Source organism: Dysidea avara, chromosome 8 (genome assembly GCF_963678975.1).
Source record: "Dysidea avara chromosome 8, odDysAvar1.4, whole genome shotgun sequence".
Classification (NCBI taxonomy): Eukaryota; Metazoa; Porifera; class Demospongiae; order Dictyoceratida; family Dysideidae; genus Dysidea; species Dysidea avara.
In genome coordinates this window covers 29,908,430-29,931,718 of record NC_089279.1, presented here as the reverse complement: position 1 = coordinate 29,931,718, position 23,289 = coordinate 29,908,430, and the positions used below count along the sequence as shown (strand labels likewise).

Genomic DNA, 23,289 nt, shown 5'->3' with positions numbered 1-23,289 from the left:
GTGGCAATACTAGCTTAGTTAAAACATCAACTTTCCCACATGATCATGATCACTGAAAAACACTACCCTGGAGCACTCAGTGACTCAAAACCTTGACAGTCATTTTTCACAGGAAATAGAAGCCTGGAAACAAAGACTTCACATTTGAATGAATAGTTTCTGATGTGCAAGTAGTTAAACTTAATTTTGGGTCATTTGAACATCTTAAACTAATAAATAGGTAATACTTTCCTACCATAGCTAATAAGAAATTTCACTTGGAAAGCAAAAGTAGCTACATGAGCAGATCTTTCCTATAGTGCTCAACTATACATTGTTGTACTTGGTACTTATGCATGCTGTAAGAATTAGTACACAATTGGCTTAATAATTGAGCAAATAATATATCCAGTGTGTCATCACAGTACACATTAGGTGTATATGCAAGAGTCTATAGTCCTGAAGTCCTGATCATCTGCCTGCCCGCATCCTTTTGTTGGCTAGGGAGTGACCAGAAACTAAGGTATGACTTGAAGTGGCCTAATTTCAAAGCTTTTAACATTATATGTTTCAACTTCTTTTACATGCACAGTCTCTTGCATATGTTCAATAAATTCATTTGTCCTCAAATCAAAACAATGTGCTTACAAAACACTGATTATATGTAGCAGTCTTCAGCTACGTATATATGATATGTATGTACCATTGTACGATAATGGTAGATAAACAGTTCATAGATATATCACCTAAACAGAGTTCCTTTCATGTTGTCTTTTGACGAGACAGTGTGATAATCCTGGGAGGAACACTACTTGGTACACCTAGTAATATATAACACACAGTGATGAGACAGTACACTATCATATTAGGAGTCATGGTTTGCAGTGCACTTTCTTACAAGAAAATGTGAAAATATTGACCAGAACCAACCTCAAAATACCTTCATGGTACCTTGGCAGTATTGGTTAGGTATAACCAAGCCCAAAAATGCATCAACCAAATAGGTTGCTACAAACTTTATTTTCTACCAACTGACTTACAAATGCCTTCTGACAGTGTAAAAAAAGCTAAGACAGTGTAACAAAAAGCTAAGGCTTCAAGCTTGATTTTTCACTGCTAGACATCACTTCAGCTGAACTGGTAACAAAGAAAAGTATATGACAGGCCAATCCATTCAGTGCAGAAAATACAGACGATTACTGTGATAGCAACAGGTACAACTGTGAGCCAATGTGCACTACCATAAATTGACACCTTGTGCTGTCAGCAAAAAGAAATGGGAAACAAAGGACAAAGGTAAGTCCAGCATTGTACATATTGTGGTATAGTATGTCAAAAGGCAGTAATGCTGTGTAATGGGCTGAACACTTGCAGACATCAGCGTGTGGCGATAAATGGTAAATTTCCAGCCAGCTCACAGTGACATCCAGTGTGCCTCAAGCTATTGTTTTTTATTATATATTGATGACCTGCCTTCTGTAGTGCATCATTCAGCCATCAAGCTGTTTACTGATGATATTGCTATTTATAATGAGGTTAATGCTATGAAGATTGTGAGAAATTGCAGGATGATTTGAACCGGATCTATATATCTTTGTACTGGACAACTTAGATTAAATTCACAGAAATGCGATGCCCTAATGATTACCAAGAAACGAAACTCACTTACACATACATATTGTGTTAATGGTTCTCCAATTTCTTGGAAATCAATTGTTAGTTATTTAGGAGTTTATATCAACTCCACGCTAAATTAGACTGACCACATTCACAACAGCTGCTAAAAAGCTACCAGATGCAGTGGCGGATCCAGGGGGGGGGGGGGGCACGGGGGGCACGTGCCCCCCCTCCCTTAAAAAAATGTATATAAGATCGAGATACTCTAATAGAGCAGTCAATCACCAATCACTCTAATAAAGCAGTCACAGTGTTCATGGGGAAGTGTAGCTTACTTAGGAAGCTATAAATAGGATTTTATTTTACATAACATACGTGATATAATATATATGGTAAAGGATAACTAGCTATTATTGTTGTGACCTTTTTTTTTTTTTTTTTTTTTTGCTCTTCAACTTTTTTCAGCAAGGTGCCCCCCTTTTTCCAGACTCTGGATCCGCCCCTGAGATGTTTGAATTTATTATGTCATTCACTTTGGGGATGTTCCCCTTTAGTTAAATCTTTGGTTTACAAGTCCTCCATACGTCCAGTGTTAGAGTATGCTGCACAAGTTTGGAACTTCCATACAACCAAAAACATCAGTGCTATTGAGTTTGTGCAGCACACTTCTTCGGATGTCAGCAAAAAAGAAATGGGACACAATGGAGGACAAAGGTAAGTCCACGATGCGTGCATTGTACGTACTGTGGTATACCAAAGGGCACATCTTGGGACGAAGCAACATTGAACAGTAAAAAAAAATCAAGCCTGTAGCCTTAGCTGCTATTGTAGCATCATTAGGCACAGCACAGCACAGATTAGTATTGCCACTACTAGCACATGTACAAAGTCACGTAATCAAGTTCTAATTAATGTTACAAAGGCATTTCTAATTAATGTTACATAGTGGCAAGCGTTACAATGATGTATGCAGTGTTAAGTAAGTTTGATAACTATATTACTAGTGTTACACTATCAAGTTACACCTTGTCTGAAGTTATCAGGCAGGCAGGCAGGCAGGTAGTTAATCAGTCAGTAGAAAATTCCATTGAATAATTTGGGGAAAACATTTAGGGTCGTACTGGAGGCATTTTTAGGCTTGGTTTTACCTAACCAATACTGCCAAGGCACCAGGATGGTATTCTGAAGCTGGCTTTTTGTGATATTTTTGGCCAGAAAAACTCAACCTCCATGATCCCTAATATACAGTACTACCATACTGTATGATATCAGGTTGCACTGAAGGTGGTTTATGGCTTGATTACACTGCCAAGGCACCATGAAGGTGAGGTAGATTTCTGGTCATTATATTAGCAAATTTTCATTATACAATACTATCATACTGTATGACCTAAACACAGTTCTTACTACTTTTCAATGGGGGAATGCTAATGTGAGTGCAGATCAAAGTACTTACAAACAAACAAAGCTTGCTGCTGAGTTAATACATATATGAATCTACACACATTTACCTTTTGCTATTGCAAAAAAACTACACAGAACCAATTACCTGTAGGCAAGAGATTTTAGTGGTGTATTAGACTTTCGCAATGTGATAAAATTTGTGATGTACTGTTACCAATACTGGTATTGGGCCTACTTTAACGCTATCAGACAAAGTTATAGATGTCCGATACGAACCAACTGATATTTTGAATGACATCACTTAATTGTCTTTCAAGAGGGCAGCATGGAGTTGAGCAAGGTAAGAATTTTTTGTGAAAGAAGCCAGCCAGCCAGCCAGCCAGCAAGCAACATTATTAGTACAGTGAAAAGAGTAGTTAGCCATGAAGATAACAATTTAAAAAGGACAATTATTCCTTGTGATTGATGGCCACAAAACCAATGAGCTGCACTTTACAAGAATAGCATATATGTTGGTAAGCTGGCTTATTAACCATTATGGCTGTTCTTGTGTATATTAAATGCATCCGTACATACAAAGTATCAGTACTGGATTGATATCAGCCATTTTTCACCTATAATGTATCATCTTGGTATAGGGGATAGGTAGTAAAATTGTGGTATTAGTCCATCACTAGTAAAGTAGTGCTTTTTGTAGAACAAATTTTCATGGCTTAGACATTGATCACTGGATCAGTCCATGCAACTTGTACATGGACAAATATTTAAGATAGGATGCCAGCAAAATCCACGAAAACTTGTACGAAACGAAACTTTCTTGCCTTACAGTTATAGTGCCTGAAATGTAGTGCTTAAATTTAGGTCAGATCAAGTCTGACCAGGATGACTGGGTCATCCAAGTCAGTGATGCCGGCCAACCCATTTTAACCATGAAATGCATATCTCACCTTGTCGCCATCCAGTAGCAGGGACAGGTGTCACATTAGTACTATGATTAGGTATAGGTCTGTGTGGGCAGTAAATATAAAACAACAACAACAACAACAACAGACAAGACAGTTATTAGATTATAGGAATGAAAATTTAAACACTCTCTAGTTGTGCTGGAACAAATGTGCATGCTACACATTTGAAGGTTCTATAAATTTAACAATACAATGACTGTTCAAATAGTTTGTTTCTAATATTCAATTGACATGTTGTGCTGAAGTGTACTGTCTATACTGAGATAGCATTTACAATGTAGGAATTAAAGTTATTTTCTGAAATAGTGATTAACAAAGTCTATGTTTATATCATAGTACCCATGGCAACAAATTTTGTTTTATCTTCAAAATTTTGAACCACTTTCAGTATTCTTACCTTCATATACTGGTACCCTCATTTGTCCAAAATTAAAAGTGACTAGAGTTTTAGTGTAGGTGTATGCTTATTAGACTAAATTAATGGACTTAATTTATTCACTTATCATTATCTGAGACCATTGGGGTTTGGAGGGTCTACTGTACTGTACCAATACTAAAATGCATTAGTAATATTTTTCTAATTTTTTACATACAGCTTGAGACTATATTTAGACTGCTAGTTTGCTATATACATGAGTTTCCATTGTGAAAAGTACATGTCACACTCAGTTAATTGCTTACATGAATCTTCTTCCTTGACTCTGTGTCAACTACACAAGAAATATCCACAAATCACAAGCACACACACACACACACACACACACACACACACACACACACACACACACACACACACACACACACAAAGCAAAAAAGGAAACGTTTGTAACCATGCACAACTCAGGTGCCACAAGTCAGTGCAGGAAAATCCCTTGAGGCAGAACTGGTATACTGCAGAAAGCTATATCATGCCTGTGGAGCTTCACCTGTTATGTGAGACATGGACAATTGATTTTTGCTTTCCCAGTTATAAACAAGTTGGAGAACAGAACACACAGAATACTATAGTATTGTTTTAGTAAGGAGTTTAATAGTCATAGTTAGTTTTGTCAATAATTTTAGTTTTAGTAATCATTCTAAATTCCTTTTAGTTACAGATTTAGCTATGGTTATATTCTCTGTGTTGTTTTAGTTATATCTTTCAATTCTTTTTAGTTTTAGATTTAGTTATTCTGTTGTTTTTTTGGTTATAGATTTAGTTTTAGTTATAATATGGATTTGCTTTTAGTTATAGTTAATTAAAACAACACTACACAATACACATACATACATTTGATTGCTGATCCATTGCTGATGGTATCATATAGCTACTTGGTGGACCATGTTGCACACCTATAGAAAACAACTTCACTTACTGCATACCTCTCAGTTACAACACTGCTATCTGCTAAATTAGAATACTTTTTGAAAGACGTGCACAATAATTACCACATGGACTATAGCCTCAGGTAGTTAAGATATTCAACAGAACAGATGCTACATTGCATCATACAGTACGATAGTACTGTATAGTAGGGACCACAAAGGAGTAGGCGTGGCCCAAGAAATAACATCACTCAAAAAACAGTCTCAATTTTCCCTGACAACGATGAGGCAGTATTGGTTTTTACTAAGCCCAAAGAAGCTTTCAGATCAACCCGAAACACTTTCAACAAGTTGCTACGGAGTTTTAAAAATAATTTATTTAATGGAATTTTCTATTGACTGCCTGACTGATGCCTTCAGACAAGCGTAACTCGATAATGGCTAAGGCTACGGGCTTGATTTTTTCCCTGTTTGACATTGCTTCGGTCCGACAGGTGCCTTTTGGCATACCGCAGTACGCACAATGCATTCTTCATGGACTTTCCAGTGTCCTCCTTTGTGTCCCATTCTTCTTTGCTGACAGCGAAAAGTGTCGATTTGGTGGTAGCACGTGATGGCTTCCTTTCGTAACGGAAATCATCCGTTTTTTCATAGTGGCTATTTTGATTGTAGAGGTGCTTTTTGAACAGTTCTTGATTCGTACTACTGTGTAACGGGGTGAACATAGCTGACAACAAAGCGTAATGGATACTTCTTTTCAGATGATAATTGATATAACTGGGGCACGCTGCACTATTTCTTTCAGTATGCATGGATTGCAGAGGTGCTTTTCGAACAGTTCTTGCTGTGTAACGGGTTGAACATAGCTGACAACAAAGACTTTACTTTTCAGACAATAATTGATATAGCTGGGGAGCGCAGCGCCATTTCAGATGTGGTATGCATGGGTTCATCAGTCATAATTGTTTACAACAACAAAAAAGTTAATAAACAAGTACACAGAAAAATTTGGAATTTTCAACTAGAGTAAGGACCATAGCACATCGATAAAAAGTACCGAAACAAGCTGGAGTAGTGCACGATATTAAATCACAGTAATAAAACAAGAATTGTTATATCCCTACTGTGCTCAAAATACCATAATGGGGATATAGCACAGTAGGGATATAACACTTCTTACTGTATTACTGTGATTTAATGTTGTGCACTATTCCAGCTTGTTTCAGTACTTTTTATCAATGTGTGTATGGTCCCTACTCTGGTTGAAAATTTTAAATTTTTCTGTGTACTTGTATAATTATGTTTGTTGCATGTATATAAACACTTGAGATATTTAGGAGATTTACCATCTGACCTGTCATTGGCTGTGGAGATTGTCGTTGCTTCTGTATTCTTCCTGGCAGTGAGTGTGGTACTGCACCTGGTCCAGTACCTCTAGTAGGGATGGGAGTAGTGTAGGCATTGGAGGACAATAATGGCCTGTATGAAATGAGAATGAATATACCGTTAACTCCCTTAAAATACTCTAATACAACACACACTAGTCACATGTTGTAAATCTTATACTCACACATGTGCGCACACATGCATATACATGCACTGCACACACCCTACCTCTGAGGCTGAGTTAGAACTGGTGAAAGAGACATAGGAGAAGTACCATGACCATCCATGGATCTGCAGATTAGCAAGAGTGTTGATTACATGACAAAGAGCTCCAATGCATGACTTACCCTACATGTGGGCCAGGTAACATGGCAGTAGAGCCTGGTGTAGCTGTATTGTGTAATCCTTTGGGGCTGACTGTGGAATAAAAAAACTGGCATTAACAAACAGGCAATAAGCTATATAGCATGTACGTATACTTAAAGTACATACACGCACGCATGCACACACGCACTCACTCACTCACTCACTAACTCCACTCACTCACTCACACTCACACTCACTCACTCACTCACTCACTCACTCACTCACTCACTCACTCACTCACTCACTCACTCACTCACTCACTCACTCACTCACTCACTCACTCACTCACTCACTCACTCACTCACTCACTCACTCACTCACTCACTCACTCACTCACTCACCCACTCACTCACTCACTCACCCACTCACTCACTCACACCCACTCACTCACACTCACAAACAGAGACTTGGACTGCCATGAAATGGATGATGCTTGCCCTTGCCCAGAAGAATCCAACCAATCATTGATGAGGGTGGGTAGATATAAACTTATGTCTAGAGTCTTTTGCTCTCTTAAAAAATCCATTGGCATGTGTCACAATGGAAGGGTTTAGATTGAGACTGTGGTCCAGCCAGCAAATTCTCCAATCTTTCAGTAATTAATTGTACATCTGTCTTGAACCCATGAGTCACTACTGGAAAAGTTCTTAAAATCCTATTTGAGTATCTCTTTACACCATGGGCAGGTTGGCAGCCATCCAAACAAAATCCTTTTTGGTGTGCGATCATCAGACATATGTGCAAAATGAGCCAACCACCTGAGCCTAGCCAAGCTTAACACAGCCTCTCACATACCAAAACGTTTAACCAACTGACTAGTAGTGATGTGCTGTGCCCACTGCACAGCTCTTCCAATGCCCATAATACATCTAATACAGCGACGATGAAAAGTCTCTAACCTTTTAATAATTACCTGAGTGGGAGCCCATGTCATACAAAAGGATACCCAACACTACAGATTGATAGACCAACCACTTAGTTTCCAAACTAAGGTCATGAGCCAGAAACACAAAATTGCATTAAAAACTTTGGAAATCTGTGCGATTCAGCGATTAACCTCCCCTATCATCCTACCATAGCCTCTATCAATGACCCTAAATTCCTTTACTGCCTCTACAGTACCACCACCTAAATGGCAGTAGAGCCTGGTGGGATGCACACACACATGTGTACATGCACGCACACAATCACACTTGCACACATACACACACGTACACCACATACGTACAACAAACACACCACACCCACAACACAACCCTCAGGACTAGTGCCTATGGGAGACTGTATCACATTTCATGGGTGCGAAGCTTTTATCCACAACACACATGATATATTAGATGATACACACACTCACTTATCTTCCCATTACAAGGTGGTGGTCTCACTAACAATCTATTGGGTCCAGATGAAGGATGAAATGGTTGCTACAATATAACAACAGCTAAACAGATGTGCTATTAATATTAGCATAATAAAAGCTACCAAATACTACAATTTGAAGCTCATGAGCATCACAAAGTACCTTGCAGTACTTATTTTTATTTATTTTTGTTAAGGTTTTACAGCACAAGTGCTGAAGGTCTCAGGTCTGTTTAAAGTTGTTACATAAAGTGTGTTTGAAAAGATGTAAAAATGAGAAAAAATCCATGACTGGACCTGGGCAGCTTCTAACCTGTAGTCATCCGATTAACGCTTGAACGCTTACAGGAGTCTGCCAGGTGGTCAGGACATTTTCTCCTTATCAAAGTATATATATCCATAGGAACTCTAGAGAGTAACTTATGGACTCCTGACATATGAATCCTTGCTTAGTGTAGAAACAAGCTCTAACAATGCTTACCCATTCTTTCTTTCCTTTTTGACCACTGCTCGGCCTACAATAGTAACAGTTCAAATATGGTAACTGCTATATTTAGCTCACACACGACTCACGTTGTCATACGTTGACCAGATGGTGATGGAGTTCGTACTGTACAGCATATAACCATGGTAACCAATGACATCACATGATTGCATTAACAGCTCACATGATCTCATCTCTTTAGGAGAAGGTGTGTTCCCCATAACAGCAGCTTGGCCAATCGGTGTGGTCCTGAGGACAAGTTTAAAAGTTTACAGCAAACCATAAAGTAAGTACCTTCCACTACGTTGGCTGCTACTACTGCCCCCACTACGATTATTGAGCTAGAGGTAAATAATGAAAAAGACCAGAATTACAAAAAGCTCCTCCACACATGTCCAGGTAAACTTGAAAGGCCATAGACAAAAATCTTTTGCTCAATTTTGTAACCAAACATTTAAGCAAAAAAATCCCTCCAGTTTTTAGATATAAATATTAAAATAATTTGTGCATGGGAATCATATAATTATGGTGGTTGTATGCCTGGAGGTTAAATTACCATCATTTTCAGTTGCACATTCTCCTCCTGTAATAACTGCTGTTTCCTATGCATGATCAAAAATAAGTGAAATATCAACAGTGCTATTTTTAAAAATACATATCTAGTATTAGACCCTTTTGTGGTGGATTTTGGAGGTGTCCAAGTTACTTAGATCCTTTTTGTATTTTTTATGGGCACTTGTACTGTGCATCAACACCTGAAAATATTGTTGTTACAGGTGGAGTGATGGCTTGTTTCTACTAACAATAAATTTCTCTGTTACAAGCAGCTGTCAAAAGTGTTAAGGTACAACAACTAGAGGGGCTTACCTGATATCAGACGGGCTCCAATATCGGACGCTATTTCTCCTAAACTATAGTAAATATTCAAACATTCTGCACATCTCCAGGTAGGCCAATGCTTCATAAACTTGTGTACCAAGTTTCAGATCTCTCGGTTTCTTGGTCTCGGTACAGCAACCTTTTGAAGACCAGTCCGAATAATACGTAAAATCAGAAAAAACGCTCAATTCAAGGACAGTCATTGTTTGCAGATCACACTTGCATTAAATCAAAATTCGCATACATTCAGATTGTAGGGCTACTCATGTACTTTCTAAATATGTATGGCTTATTTCATTTAAAGTATTGTACTGATGAGTTATAGACCAAAGAAAAGAGGCTGTCACTGGAGCAATAATCGCCCTAACTATTTTTGCTCAAAATCAGAAAAAAATTGTTTCAAAATGCATACAAGGTGGATGATTGTTTTCGATTGTGTACTGAAAGTTGTTAAACACTAGTTCCTGCAAATCCAACACTATAAAGACATAAAATACTGCAGACTTGACTGCAGAAATAGCAAAATCTGTAATATAGCCGTCAAACACTCTAACATAAAAAGTCAATCATTTCAGCTGAAAGCCTAAAATTCTAAAACAAAAAGTACGTAGAACCACATTTTAAGCATATCAGCATTATGTAGAATTGATTTACACCACCTTTTTGGTGGGGACTATTCTACGGAACGGAACGGAACGGAACGGAACGGAATGATGGACTAAACCACGGAACGGAACGCTTTCTCAAATTGAAGCTTGCAACTTACCATTGCTGAAACTTCCCTTATAAGTTAGCAGTGGCATCTCCAGTGGGTGATTAAACATAAGATAAAAAGAATTAACGGATTGATTGTGGGTTTTTGTTGGTTGTCATTAGTAACGAAGTATTATTGTGGGATGAGCTGTATCAGTGATGTTCATCCATTCGAAAGGGAACTTTATGTGAGCTGTTTTTCTTATTTAGACTTTAGAAAACAGTCTGGGCCGGTCTTTCAAGTCATAAGTCAGTGTATAAATAAAGCAAGCAGGAAGATACTGGTAACAGGAAAGAGCCAGCTGAATTAAAACTTGAAGAATTTTGTGCAGTGTGTGAGGAGCAAATATTTTGGCAGACCGCAAGGAGGGTATATTCTGCAAACATCACTGAAGTGTATGCATGGAGTTATTTATATATTAACAGCTGGTGCAATGGACTAATGCCGTATTCAATAGTGAGCTGATTTTATCTATTGCACAATTCAAGGATGTGTCTGACTGCTAGCCTTGAATCAGGCTAAATGCCAAAACTCCAAGATCAGCCAAATCTCTATTATAAGCTGCATGTGTAACCATGCCCGTAGCCACCAGGCAAACGTGATTTGGACCAGGATGTGTGTGTAATTTCTATGTATCTAGTCAGACCTGAAATGGAACACTCACATTAATTACATGCCACCTAAGAATCCTAGGATTTCTTAAGTGTAACATTTCACATGCTTCACTTCAAACAAAACAGGTTAAATTTGTTCGTCTATTTTCAAGTGATTCCCAGTCCAGCTGGTCCATGAAATTACAATGGGATCACATGTATTTGTTACAGTGCGGGCTGTCCTGTGTTGGATCTATATACTCTAGAGTTGAGATTTCAAGGTAGACTCACTGCCAATGTACTGACACTAGTACTGTTGTAGCATGTTTAAGTGGAGGACAAATGAAATAGTAATGCTAGATTATTTATGTATACAAATTTTTCATAATGAAATTGATATCCCATTTTGATTTGTACTTCCACTTTGCAACGTATTCAAGAACAAGAAGCTACCACACTTAATCTCCAACCACTGTCATTAACTAACCAAGATCTCACTAGTCTGTAATTCACCTTACTGTAGTGATTTTATTGATTCATCTGTATGTTTTCTTCATTTTCCTTTGAAGTTGTACCAAGAGTTCATAATAAGGTGGAGAGTGTCTAACTTGAACGCATTCACCAAACACCCTGCTTAAAGTAACACCTCGGCCTTATTTCAGAACAAAGGCTTTACCTTCTTCAGCAACACTAATCAACAGTTTTCTATCCCCCAGTAAAGGTGTTGATTTGATGAAAGGTGAACTTTACGCAGGGTGTTTGTACAGGCCATACTGAGAGTTAGACACTCTCCCCCATACAAATCAGTATTACGAACTCTTGGTTGTACAGTATAGGTAAACAAAGATAAGTTTCTCTCCCATCTTATTCTAGGATTTCTATTGACAAGAAAAATTCAATTATTTGTATACAGGCTCAAAATTGAGAAAATATAAAGAAAGTGAATTAATATTAATATTATACAGTCAGTTTGCTTTTGGATATTTAATGCCTCCAACCACAACAAAAATTTGATGAATCCATGCATCTCATCACTGGTCGTCTGAACATTCTGAAAGTGATACCTCACTCAATCAACCATATATTCTGTTTATTAGACTGAATAAAGTCATGATTACCTAAACAATCACTTAATTAATGTTTTATAATTATCCTATTCCATTTTCCTGGAGGTTCCACCGATAAATGCAATTTCAGCAATGATAGCAGCTAGCCAAGCTGCAAGTTGATTCAGAAAACATTCCATTCTGTAAAATAGACCCCATCCAGAATTCAACTCAGTACTCAGGCTGAGATATCTGACAATAGTCCACTACTCTGTTAATGAATCATTGATGTTCACACAATATAGCCTCCTTGAGGTATATATCTGAATGTTTGCTCCTCACACACTGCACAAAATTCCTTTAGATTCTGCTTAGACTGAGTTGATTCAGCTTGTCACCATACTTGTTTCCTTTGTAGTGTAGCTATGCACATACTGATTTATGCCGATTAGAAAGGCTGGGCCTCAGACTGTACATTCTAAAGTCAAGTAAGTAAAAATAACTCACATACTAGTAAAAACAAGTCATGCATTAAGTTCCCTACTTGATATATCCGAAGATGAACACACTGAGTCAGCTATTCCCACAATTAGTACTTCGTTACTAATGACAACCAACAAGAACCCACAATCGATCCTTAAATTCGTTTTATCTTTCTTGGGGTACGTTTGATTACCTGCTGGAAGTGCCACTGATAACTTGTACAGCAATGGTAAGCTGCAAGCTTCAATCTGAGAAAGCATTCCGTTCCGCAGTTTAGTCCATCATTCCGTTCCGTTCCGTTCCGTTCCGTAGAATAGTCCCCACCCACCTTTTTGCAAAAAATTGGCGACTGTTATATTAGGGTATTTGACTGCTCTATTAGAGGATTTTGGCATTCCTGTAATATTTTAAGTCTGGAGGACAGTGCGTTTATTGGAAAAGTTGCTTGACAACTTGTAAATGATTAATTGTATGCAATTATCCACTTTAAAATATTTTCAAAGCATTGATTACAATTTTGAGTTAGGGCGATTATTGCTCCAGTGACAGCCTCTTTTCTTTGGTCTATAACTCATCAGTACAATACTTTAAATGAATAAACCATACATATTTAGAAAGTAAATGAGTAGCCCTACAATCTGAAGGTATGCAATTTTTGATTTAATGCAAGTGTGATCTGCAAACAATGGCTGTCCTTGAATTGAGCATTTTTTTCCGATTTTACGTACAATTCGGACTTGTCTTCAAGAGACTGCTGTACCGAGACCAAGAACCCGAGAGATCTGAAACTTGGTACACAAGTTGATGAAGCATTGGCCTACTTGGAGATGTGCAGAATGTTTGAATGTTCACTGTAGTTTAGGAGAAATGGCGTCCGATATTGGAGCTCGTCCGATATTAGGTGAGCTCCTCTAAATCCATACGATTAAAATTTTTATAATGTTTGGCATTGAATTTTGATTATTTCATTAGTGTAAGTTATATTGCATGGATTTATATGTGTATATACGTACACGAAGCCAGATGCAAGGAAGAGGGGTCACTATCAATAGAAGACGTGTAGCGCCATCTAGATTATACGTACTAACATTTGTCCGTAATCTGCTTCGTAAATTTGTTGTATACTTTCGAGCTGATTCGATTCCCACAGTGCAAAGGCCACAGTGTAAGTCGTTTTGGTGTGTCCGTGGATTACTGGTAAGTGTTTTATTCAGATTCCTACCTCACCCCAACCATGATAGAGTCACGACAGCTTACCAGACCGCTAGTGAACCGTTCGGCTAGGCTTGAACCCATACTGAAACCATAGTACAGTAGCCTAAGGCACGGAATATACTACAACTCAAGCTACAACTTCGTAGCACCCAAGAATTTCCAAGCCGGAAATTTGGAAATTTGGTAGAAATTTATCCAGAAATTAGAAATTTGGTTGGCAAATTTCCATATTTCGAAATTTCGTAGATGGATTTTGTATGTGAAGGACCCCCCGTTGGTACGTAGAAAAATACTTTGATATGCCCTACAGGTTGAAATAGTAGCTAGGGGAGTAATTCCGTGATTATCGATTCTTTTCATTGCGGACCCTAGATTAGCAGTATACTAGCTACGCTGCTTTAGGCTTCCCACAATCAATCGTGCCACAGCGTTCTGTGCTGAATACTCAGCGAGCGAGTCCATCTCGGAGTCGATTGACCTGGACCAGTTGGATTTGAGTGATGCTTGTGTAGGTACGTGTTTTAAGTTTTATATAGCTACTTTGTGCTTATTTCTGCTTTTATAAGTGAAGTTCTTAAAATGTAGTACAGACTCTGCCTTCTGTCCCTCCAGTCACTGACTAGTATCAAGCTGGGACTACACTGTGCCATTTATGTATTTATTTGGTATTATTTCCCACCAGCATGGAGCATTTCTAGATGCTTTAATTTGCACCAATAAATGTTCAGCCCCCTACCACTCACCCCTACCCCCCACACAGGCCTGTTAAGTCCAAAGCTGTCCTAACGTAGGAACCATGATTGAACTATCCTCCTGCCTATGGCTTAGTACTTTTACTTTGCGCTGTTTTTTGTTATTTTTTGTGCAGCTTTGGTGAATCTATCTTCATGCTTTAATCCTTTGTGATGACGTTTCACTTTCTCAAACATTTTCAACTATGCTACAGTAATCTTTTAATCTTTACAGGGCTGCACTGAAAATCAGTATTCAGTTACTGAGTGGATCCCCTGTTAAAGAATTACAATTACAATCTACCAAAGATACTGCGGGTTGCTACACTTGATTTTCAACCAATATCTCATGCTGCTAACATAATAAGCACTATAAATACTGATGTGTGAACATAATTTTGTCACAAGCCATCAATTAAAAATATACTAGTCGGTGATTATAATTTATGTGATGCATTCTAAGTTTATTTCAACATTCACACTGCACTATAATTTTCTTACTTGCTTGTACAGTAATTATTAATTATAGGTGTGAAAAAACACAGGCATGTGAATGCTAGTACTAGTGAATGCATATTGTAGTGTATGTAGTTAAAGAGCAAGTCACTTCCATACAATAGATCCATGCATGTGTAATGCATGCGTGTGTAGCATGTGCATGCAGTGCGTACGTGCGTGTGTGTGATGAGCATGTGTATGTGTGAGTGTGTAAAGTTGTATGTCTGTGTCTGTCCTTATCTCCCACAGCAGGTGATAGTCCAGGTGGGACTCTTTAGGTGCCCACACCTTCATCTGTGTGACATGGTGCAACCTCCTGCGGGTTACTAGTACTAGTACATAGCTACTGAGATATTCGAGCCTACCTAGTGAACCAGCACTGTGTAGGTGTGTGTGTGTGTGTGTGTGTGTGTGTGTGTGTGTGTGTGTGTGTGTGTGTGTGTGTGTGTGTGTGTGTGTGTGTGTGTGTGTGTGTGTGGTGTACGTGTAGTGTGTGTATGTGTGTGCGTGCATGTGTGTGTGTGTGTGTGTGTGTATGTGTGTAGTATGTATGCAATGCTTGTAGGACATCTGACATTTCCGGCCAAAATTCGTGTTTGTCTGAGCATATTAACAAGGATTGTGTATGTGTATGTAGTGTAGTACGTGTGTGTATTGTAATCTGGTGTACGTGCGTAGTATAGTGCAGTTTTCATTGTGTGTGTGTGTGTGTGTGTGTGTATTGTACTATAGTGCATGTGTGTGTAGTGTGGTGTAATGTAGTGTAGTGTGTGTAGTGTAGTGTAGTGGGTATGTGTGTAGTGTAGTGTGTGTAGTGTAGTGTAGTGGGTATGTGTGTAGTGTAGTGTAGTGCAAACATGTGAGTAGTGTAGTGTGCGTGTGTGTAGTGTGCTTAATGTGACGTAGTGTGCATAATGTGGCATAGTGTGTATGTGTGTAGTATGTGTGTGTGTATGTATGTGTGTGTGTGAGTGTGTGTGTGTATGTGTGTGTGTGTGTGTGTGTGTGTGTGTGTGTGTGTATGTGTAGTGTGCACTGTGTGTGTGTGTATTGTGCAGTGTATGTGTGAATATTGTGCAGCGTGTGTGTGTAGTGTGTGTGTAGTGTGTGTGTGTGTGTGTGTGTGTGTGTGTGTGTGTGTGTGTGTGTGTGTGTGTGTGTGTGTCATATGATTGATTTTATAGTGATGGGGGTCAGTCTTTATCAAGACTATTTTTGTTGGCGCCTCCTCGTGGTGAACCCTGGGCGGTGTTTTGCAGTGTTTGCATATACCGGCTGAAGCCAACAAACCACAATTGGTGTTCTTGTGGAGTAGTCCAGAATCTAATTGTGGTTCTCTTTCTTTGGGCTTGCAATCCAAGGAAAGCACTTGTTTTGCACTAGAGAGTGACTTACTTTGCTTTTTTTCTAGTTAGTGGGTTATTAAACACATGTCGAATCAAGCCATGCAAATTCGAATGGGGCTACCTACCTGAGGTGGTCCAGTTCGATTCAATTCGACTCACATCTGCGTGTAAACAGTTGTGACCTTGTAGTTCGATTTAACTCTAATAAACGGAATAAAAGTACGGACAGTTACAGCTAAAATGGCGACTGTAATAATGAAATGAAGCAACAGCGAAGTATTTAGGCGACGATAAGGAAACACAGCTTCAAGAACAACACAAGGGCTCAAAGCAAACATGTAAGCGTGCGAATCAATAGTTAACTAACTACACGGAGTTGAGAGTAGTCGCCAACATCGAAGTAGACTTTATCACCGTAAACTCTTTAAATTTCGATCTCGGCTGCTAGTGAGGCATAATTTTTTCACCAAAAGAGTAGTTAATTTGTGGAATTCTCTTCCAGCAGATATTATTTCTGCACCAACCGTGGCATTGTTTAAGAAGAATCTTGATGATTTATGGAGAACAACAAGATATGGGCACTCTCAAAGGCCTGTGGCCTAGCTTGACAGTCTTGTACTGCCAAGCAATTTTTGTCCATTAATAATAATAATAATCATGCCTACTAACCAGGCGATTCAGAGAACACAAATCCTTTTTAACTCTATCAACAACTTTACTCCGACGCAATTTTTTATTTTATTTTTTATTTATTTATTGATTAGCAAACACCCAACAGGGTTTTTACGCTAATGTACAAGGTACGTACACATAAGTGCCTAGTTTAAGTTACAATAACATAAGTGCCTATAATTTAGGTTACAATAATGATTAGTACTAAGTTACAATAAGTGCTAAGTTACAATAGGTGCTAGGTTACAACTAGTGCTAAATTACAGTAAGTGGTAAGTTACAATAAGTGCTAGAATTACAATGAGTACTACATTACAGTGAGTGCTAAGTTACAATAAATACAATAAGTGCTAAGTTACAGTTATAAAGTAGGAGTAGTTGATTGTTTAAATGTTTCAAGATCAATGGTAGATAGATTTGGGATACATAGATCGTTCCAATGGGGAATAGTTCTGGATTATGATTGTGGGTTTACGTTTTTTACAGATAGGAGCGGGCTCACCTTCATAGTATAAACGGGGCTCACAAATCGATCTGGATCGCACTGAAGCGATCTCATCCAGAGCGATCTGCAGTATGAACATGCGGTTATATGTCTTCAGATAGTTCAAAGTAGTCTCACGTGGCCAGACCGCTTTATCTCCGTTACGGCGCTTATCGATTAGAGGTTCAAGGCTGTGGGACTTTGGCCCGACACCAAGTATCAGCTTTCTCGGCTTCTTTGCCTGATGGCAGCAGCCCTGCAAAGTAATTTCCGATTAATACGTATATTATAGTCCCGAAAAAGGCGATTCACGGACACCCACAGTTTACAAATCAGACTTAGCTACATCCACAGGGGCGGATCCAGAGTTAGGAAAGGGGGGGGGGGTGCACTTTGCTGAAAAGTTGAAGAGCAAAAAAACAACGAAAAAGGGTCACAGCAATAATGGCTAATTCCCTTTACCTAATGTATATATTATCAGGCCCGTAGCCGGGGGGGTTCTGAAGAACCGCCCTCTTGGAAAAAAGGTCCAAAATTTTAGCAAAAAGCTCCATAATTTAACCAAAAAGGTCCACAATTTTAGTATAAAAGTCCAAATTTTCAGGAGCAAAAGTCCATTAGCTACAGTTTACGAGATACCACTAGCTAATAAGAAGCTAAATTAATAACTCATTCAGTGCTTGTATTAAATCATAGATAATATACCCCCCTGGATTGGAAACTGCGCCGCGCGCACAGACTTTGTACAAGCAGCAGAACGGTGGCATTAACGACTTTACTTTGTTACGAGGATGACTTGTGGTGTTATGATAATTATTTTGGTTAGTTGGACCACTCCGCTTCACTTTTGGTCTGAAGGCTTACAATGGCGGACTACATGCTTTTTTGGAAGCACATTCTTTGGCTAAACTAAGTGCTGTAAGTAGAAAAAGAAAGTACCACAAGGTTAACTATGCTATAAAGAATTGCCTCGGCTAAGTAATATGCCTTCCCATAACTTCTTTGGCAGGTTTTTGGGATGGTATTTTTTGGCCAAACTGGAAGCACATTCTCTCTGTGATTCTGGACAGTACCGCTACACAATTTATACTACGAAGTCATCAAATAATGCTCCATGGTATGGTCTGGGTGTGAAGGGCGTAGCGTACAGGGTTTCGGTGCTTTCCTTGAATGTGTCCAAACCATCTAACTTCACGTGTTCAGTTTCGCTTCTACCATTCGCACAATAGAGAGCCAATTTGCCTCGAAACTCGCTGTTTCTTGAGAAAGAACCCTTTACCAGTGGTGAGTCTTGTTTCACCCAGAGAAACTTGTCTTGTTATTGAAGAGGGCGCGAAACCAGCCTGTAACCAGTGGCGCTTACTAGTTTCCAATCCAGGGGGGTATATTATCTATGATCAAATGTAATGCACGATCAATATACTCTAATAGAGCAGTCTACCACTCTAATAGAGCAGTCACAATTATATTTTCTTTTAAACGCTACTTAATTTACATGTAGATTAAAGCTGAGTTTTCATTACTGAAAATATAAGACTTTGGTGGACAAGCCCCTCCATGCAGAGCCCACAAATAGCATCCGTGCTTCAACTTCATGTAATACGTAAATTTCATTGTTTAAGACACCCTTTGTTCTGCTCCACTGCCCCTGTTGATCATGGGAGAGTGCTCGATCTTTCTCATTCTTATTCACTGTGACATTCCAATATATTATATGTAGACACATGTATGTGCAGATGGTATAATTACAGTAGCAGTAGAGATCTTTTTCCAGATGTATGTATGTATTTGATTGTACCATTTGGGGTTTTCACCCCCTGGGCAAACCAGCTGAGCTGACTGCCCAGTACCTAATCTTAAAATCTTAAATCTTAAATCAGATATCATCCATACAGCTGGTCTTCAGCTTACCTTTAAAAAAAGTTATTTTTATTGACTGAAATGCTATTACATTCAACCTTTTAGTATATATTTTCAAAAAATTTCCTGGAGGGGGGGGCATGCTTCCAGACCCCCTAGTTTCAGCATGCCGCACACCATAAATATAATCTGAATAATGTCATATGAAAAGGTCTACTTTTCTTCTAAAAGAACCTACCCATGCAGATAAAAGTCTGGCTACGGCCCTGATTATCATAACATCCTTATTCGTGTTAAGCTACACTGCCTCATGAACACTAGTACTGTGACTGCCTTATTAGAACAGTCCCCCCCCTTGCCACTGATCCAATCAACAGTTTTGTATGTTCACGTTGTTCATCAACTCATCTATTTTCTAAATATCCTCAGTTTATTGATTCAAATATTTTAAATCACGAATTACAAACCAAATAAAATGAGACATCACTGGAGTAATAATCGCACCATGAATTTAAGTGTACGGAAGTATACAGTGTTTGTAAAAGTATACGGTACACATTTTCCATAAACTTATCACAAGCAACGTATACCTAATCAAGTTTCCATATACTTTATTTATGGTGCAATTATTACTCCAGTGATGTCTGATTTTTTTTTTTTTTAATTTGATTATAACTTTACAATACTGCATGTAGGTATAGAATAACAGATGTACAATCAATGAAATCTTTAGGGTACAGTACTGATGGTCCACTAGTTCAGGGCTACCGGCCATTAAAAACCAAAAATTTACTATATACTTAATTGCTTATAAAAATTACATTACTTATACTTAAAGAGTTACATTAAAGGGGGGCGGGATGTGTTGGAACATCTACTACATGGGCATAAAAGATGAAATGTACAAGGGTTGTCATGTCTAAAGTTGATAAAAAATGCAACCGTAGAAACTAATATATTCTTGTCTTGTTAGTTTTAATAGATAAAGATAAATCAATAGGGGGTAGGGCATTCCACAATTGAGGAATTCTATTGAAGAAAAAATGTCTACCTGCATTATTATTGTTTCTAACATGGATTATTTTGCCACTTGAGGAGGACCTGGTATTACCATCAGCAAAAGTTATGTAGTCTGTGATATTGAAAGAAGGAGAGGGATACTTGAGTGACTTTAGCATAAACACTCTTTTGTTAAGTTCAAAGGTGTACATTAAAGGTAGTAGGTTGAATTGCATGTTTGAGTCTATCAAAGTAATCAGAGTTGTAGTTGTTTAAAATAAACTTTGTTGCTCTCCTCTAGATCTGTTCAATAAGTGTGATGTCCTTGATAAGGTTAGGTCTCCAAATCACCGAACAGTATGTAACTTGCAATCTCACTAAAGAAATATACAAAGTTCTCTTGGCTGTCACTGTTTGATGCCTGCTGAAGCTGCAATGGAATAGTCCCAACATTCTGTAGGCCTTAGGATTCATGTTATTGTAGTGTTGATCCCAAGATAGGTCTAATAATATTGTAATACCGAGATCTTTATGTGAACTGTTTGCTATAACCTGTGTGTCAGCTATTTTGTAAGTAGTGATGGCTTTTGTATTAATACTAAGATGGACACTCTTTTTTGGATTAAAGCACATATTATATCTCTTACTCCACAAAGTTGATGAGTCTAAATCATTCTGAAAGACTAAAATATTTCCGGGACTACAAACAGTGTTATAAATTTTGGTGTCATCAATGAATAGTAAAGTTTTACTGATGGTAACACAAGATGGTAAATCATTCGTGTAAATAATGAAAAGTAAGGGTCCCAAAATACTCTCTTGGGGAACTCCAGATAGAACCAGCAAGGGGGCAGATAATGACTGGTTAATACGAACATGTTGAATTCTACCAGACAGGTAGCTCCTGAACCACTTCCACAATTTTCCCTGAATGCCAAAACTGTATACAGGTAGCTTACAAAGTAACTTATCATGTGGAATACTGTCAAAAGCTTTCTTTACATCCAAGTAGATAATGTCAATTTGCTTGTCATGGTTGTTGTGCACAAATTTTAAAAATAATAGCAATTGCTGGAGAATTGACCTGCCCTTAAAGGCACCAAATTGTACTAAAGAAATAGATTAAGATATGAAATTGATAATTTTATCATATACAAGTTTTTCAAGTAGTTTTGATACATTGTGCATAAAAGTGATGTGGGCCTAGCTATATAGTTGTTTACTATACTCTTTTCTCCAGACTTGAATACTGGGATGATTATGTAGGTTGCCCATTCAGTTGGTATTGCACATTGCTTCAGAACAACAGGTGGACAGGAAAAAATAGTGACAAAGCACAATTCTTGAGTATTTGTGGCCCTATTCCGTCTATCCCCATGGCCTTTGTGACATCTAAACTGGCAAGGATGCTATAAACTTCGTACTGGGTAAAATCCAGTTCTATAAGTGGTGTAACACATCAGAAGTGTAGGTTGTCAATATTATTTGGATCAATGGAACTTCGAGTAAAGACTGAATAAAAGAATCACAACTCCCACATTGAATGTTGAAATACAGCAATTCAGGTATGGATCTTGTTTTTTGTGGTGTTACAAATGTATCGATATATCAAGCAGTTTTTCCACTTTGAAAAATCATTTATCAGCTCATTTTCATAGTTAACTCAAGCCGTCATAATGGAACTCTGGAGCTTGTCTTCAGCCTCTTGTAAGTGCTTCAATTTATCCAGGTTGAACCGCTGCTTAGTTTTTCTTCTCAAAGTTCTTAGACATTTTATTTGATGTCTTATAGTATTATTAAACCAGACAGGTTGGGTGTTATGCATAGCTGTTTTGGTTTTGGGAACAAATAATCAATGGCACCTAAAATAGTGCTCTTAATTGCGAGCCATGACAGTTCTGTTCTACATCTAGAGAGTTAAGGTAGGAAAAGTTAGTATCTAATAAGTAAGCACACATCTAGATGTAGTTTCCTTTGGCAAAGTGTATGTGTATTGTAAGCCTACTCTATTCTCCCCAGGCTTCGAAGAGGTACACACCTCAAATGTGATTGCATAATGGTCATTATGTATTAATGGTTTAGAAGTGTCAACTGAAAAGAGAATGTACTAAATGTTCTGCATTGGTTAGTACCAGGTCAAGTATATTTCCCTGTATATGTGTTGGTTAATCAATTAACTGGTTCATGTTTAAATCAAAACTTGCTCACAAAATTGACTGGAAATAGTGGTACCTCCTGATAGTGTTTCCCAGTTAATGTCAGGGAGATTGAAGTCACCCACAACAATAGTGAGAAGACAGGTGTCAGATAAGTTGGATAAATGTTTGCAGCAGCTGTTGAAATAGCATATAGATGATTGAGGAGTGGCATATAACACTAATAATAATCGGATTCGTGTGGTTTATTTGTACAGTTATTCCTTCAATGTCAGATAATGTATCAAGCATTTTACTAGATATGTCATTCTTAACAGCTAACAAAACACCACCTCCACGAGAATTTCTATCCCTTTGATAGATGGTATAGCCCACTGGTAAAATTTCATTATCCCAGTAGTCAGATGATAGCTAGCCAAGTCTCTGTATCAGACTGTAATACCTATAATGTCAGTAGATGATCCAGGGGCGGTGGAACAGGCCAAAGAGTGAGGGGGCCAGGCCAGCTGTATGTTGAAGACCAAAAAAAAAAAAAAAAAAAGGTCACAGCCTACTGACAATAGCTGCTCTCCACCAATAATTATTATTATATCTCCTTATTTATAACTACACATACGTAGCTAAGTAATTGCTACACTGCTTCTCTGAATACTGTGACTGCTCTATTGGAGTATCCAGATCCTGACAGTATCTCGATCTTTTCTTGCA

General features: G+C 38.2%; 1 protein-coding gene and 2 long non-coding RNA genes across 3 annotated transcripts in view; 1 reads left to right on the top strand and 2 right to left on the bottom strand.

The window, feature by feature from the left end:
- Nucleotides 1-580: 580 nt before the first annotated feature.
- On the bottom strand, nt 581-9,469 carry LOC136263775 (uncharacterized). Its single transcript, XM_066058404.1, has 13 exons — nt 9,422-9,469; nt 9,160-9,206; nt 9,050-9,114; nt 8,955-8,991; nt 8,863-8,896; nt 8,377-8,446; nt 7,004-7,073; nt 6,885-6,947; nt 6,625-6,749; nt 5,236-5,297; nt 4,647-4,675; nt 3,948-4,006; nt 581-800 (listed from the first exon to the last, which is right to left on the bottom strand). Exons 1-13 carry the CDS (start codon nt 9,425-9,427, stop codon nt 742-744), a joined length of 726 nt encoding a protein of 241 aa, XP_065914476.1. The 5' UTR covers nt 9,428-9,469; the 3' UTR covers nt 581-741.
- A 3,361-nt stretch (nt 9,470-12,830) lies between these two features.
- LOC136263676 (uncharacterized) overlaps nt 12,831-23,289 on the top strand; it is a 42,470-nt gene continuing 32,011 nt past the window's right edge. The window contains exon 1 of the long non-coding RNA XR_010704740.1: nt 12,831-12,849. This is a non-coding gene — a long non-coding RNA (uncharacterized lncRNA). The remainder of the gene's footprint in view (nt 12,850-23,289) is intronic.
- LOC136263677 (uncharacterized) overlaps nt 14,812-23,289 on the bottom strand; it is a 41,692-nt gene continuing 33,214 nt past the window's right edge. The window contains exon 3 of the long non-coding RNA XR_010704742.1: nt 14,812-14,842. This is a non-coding gene — a long non-coding RNA (uncharacterized lncRNA). The remainder of the gene's footprint in view (nt 14,843-23,289) is intronic.

Coding starts and splice junctions, on each gene's coding strand:
- LOC136263775 (XM_066058404.1), bottom strand. Junction 4,676..5,235: donor CAATGGATCAGCAATCAAAT/GTATGTATGTGT, acceptor TTTCTTGTGTAG/TTGACACAGAGTCAAGGAAG. Junction 801..3,947: donor TGCTACTGGATGGCGACAAG/GTGAGATATGCA, acceptor ATATATTACTAG/GTGTACCAAGTAGTGTTCCT.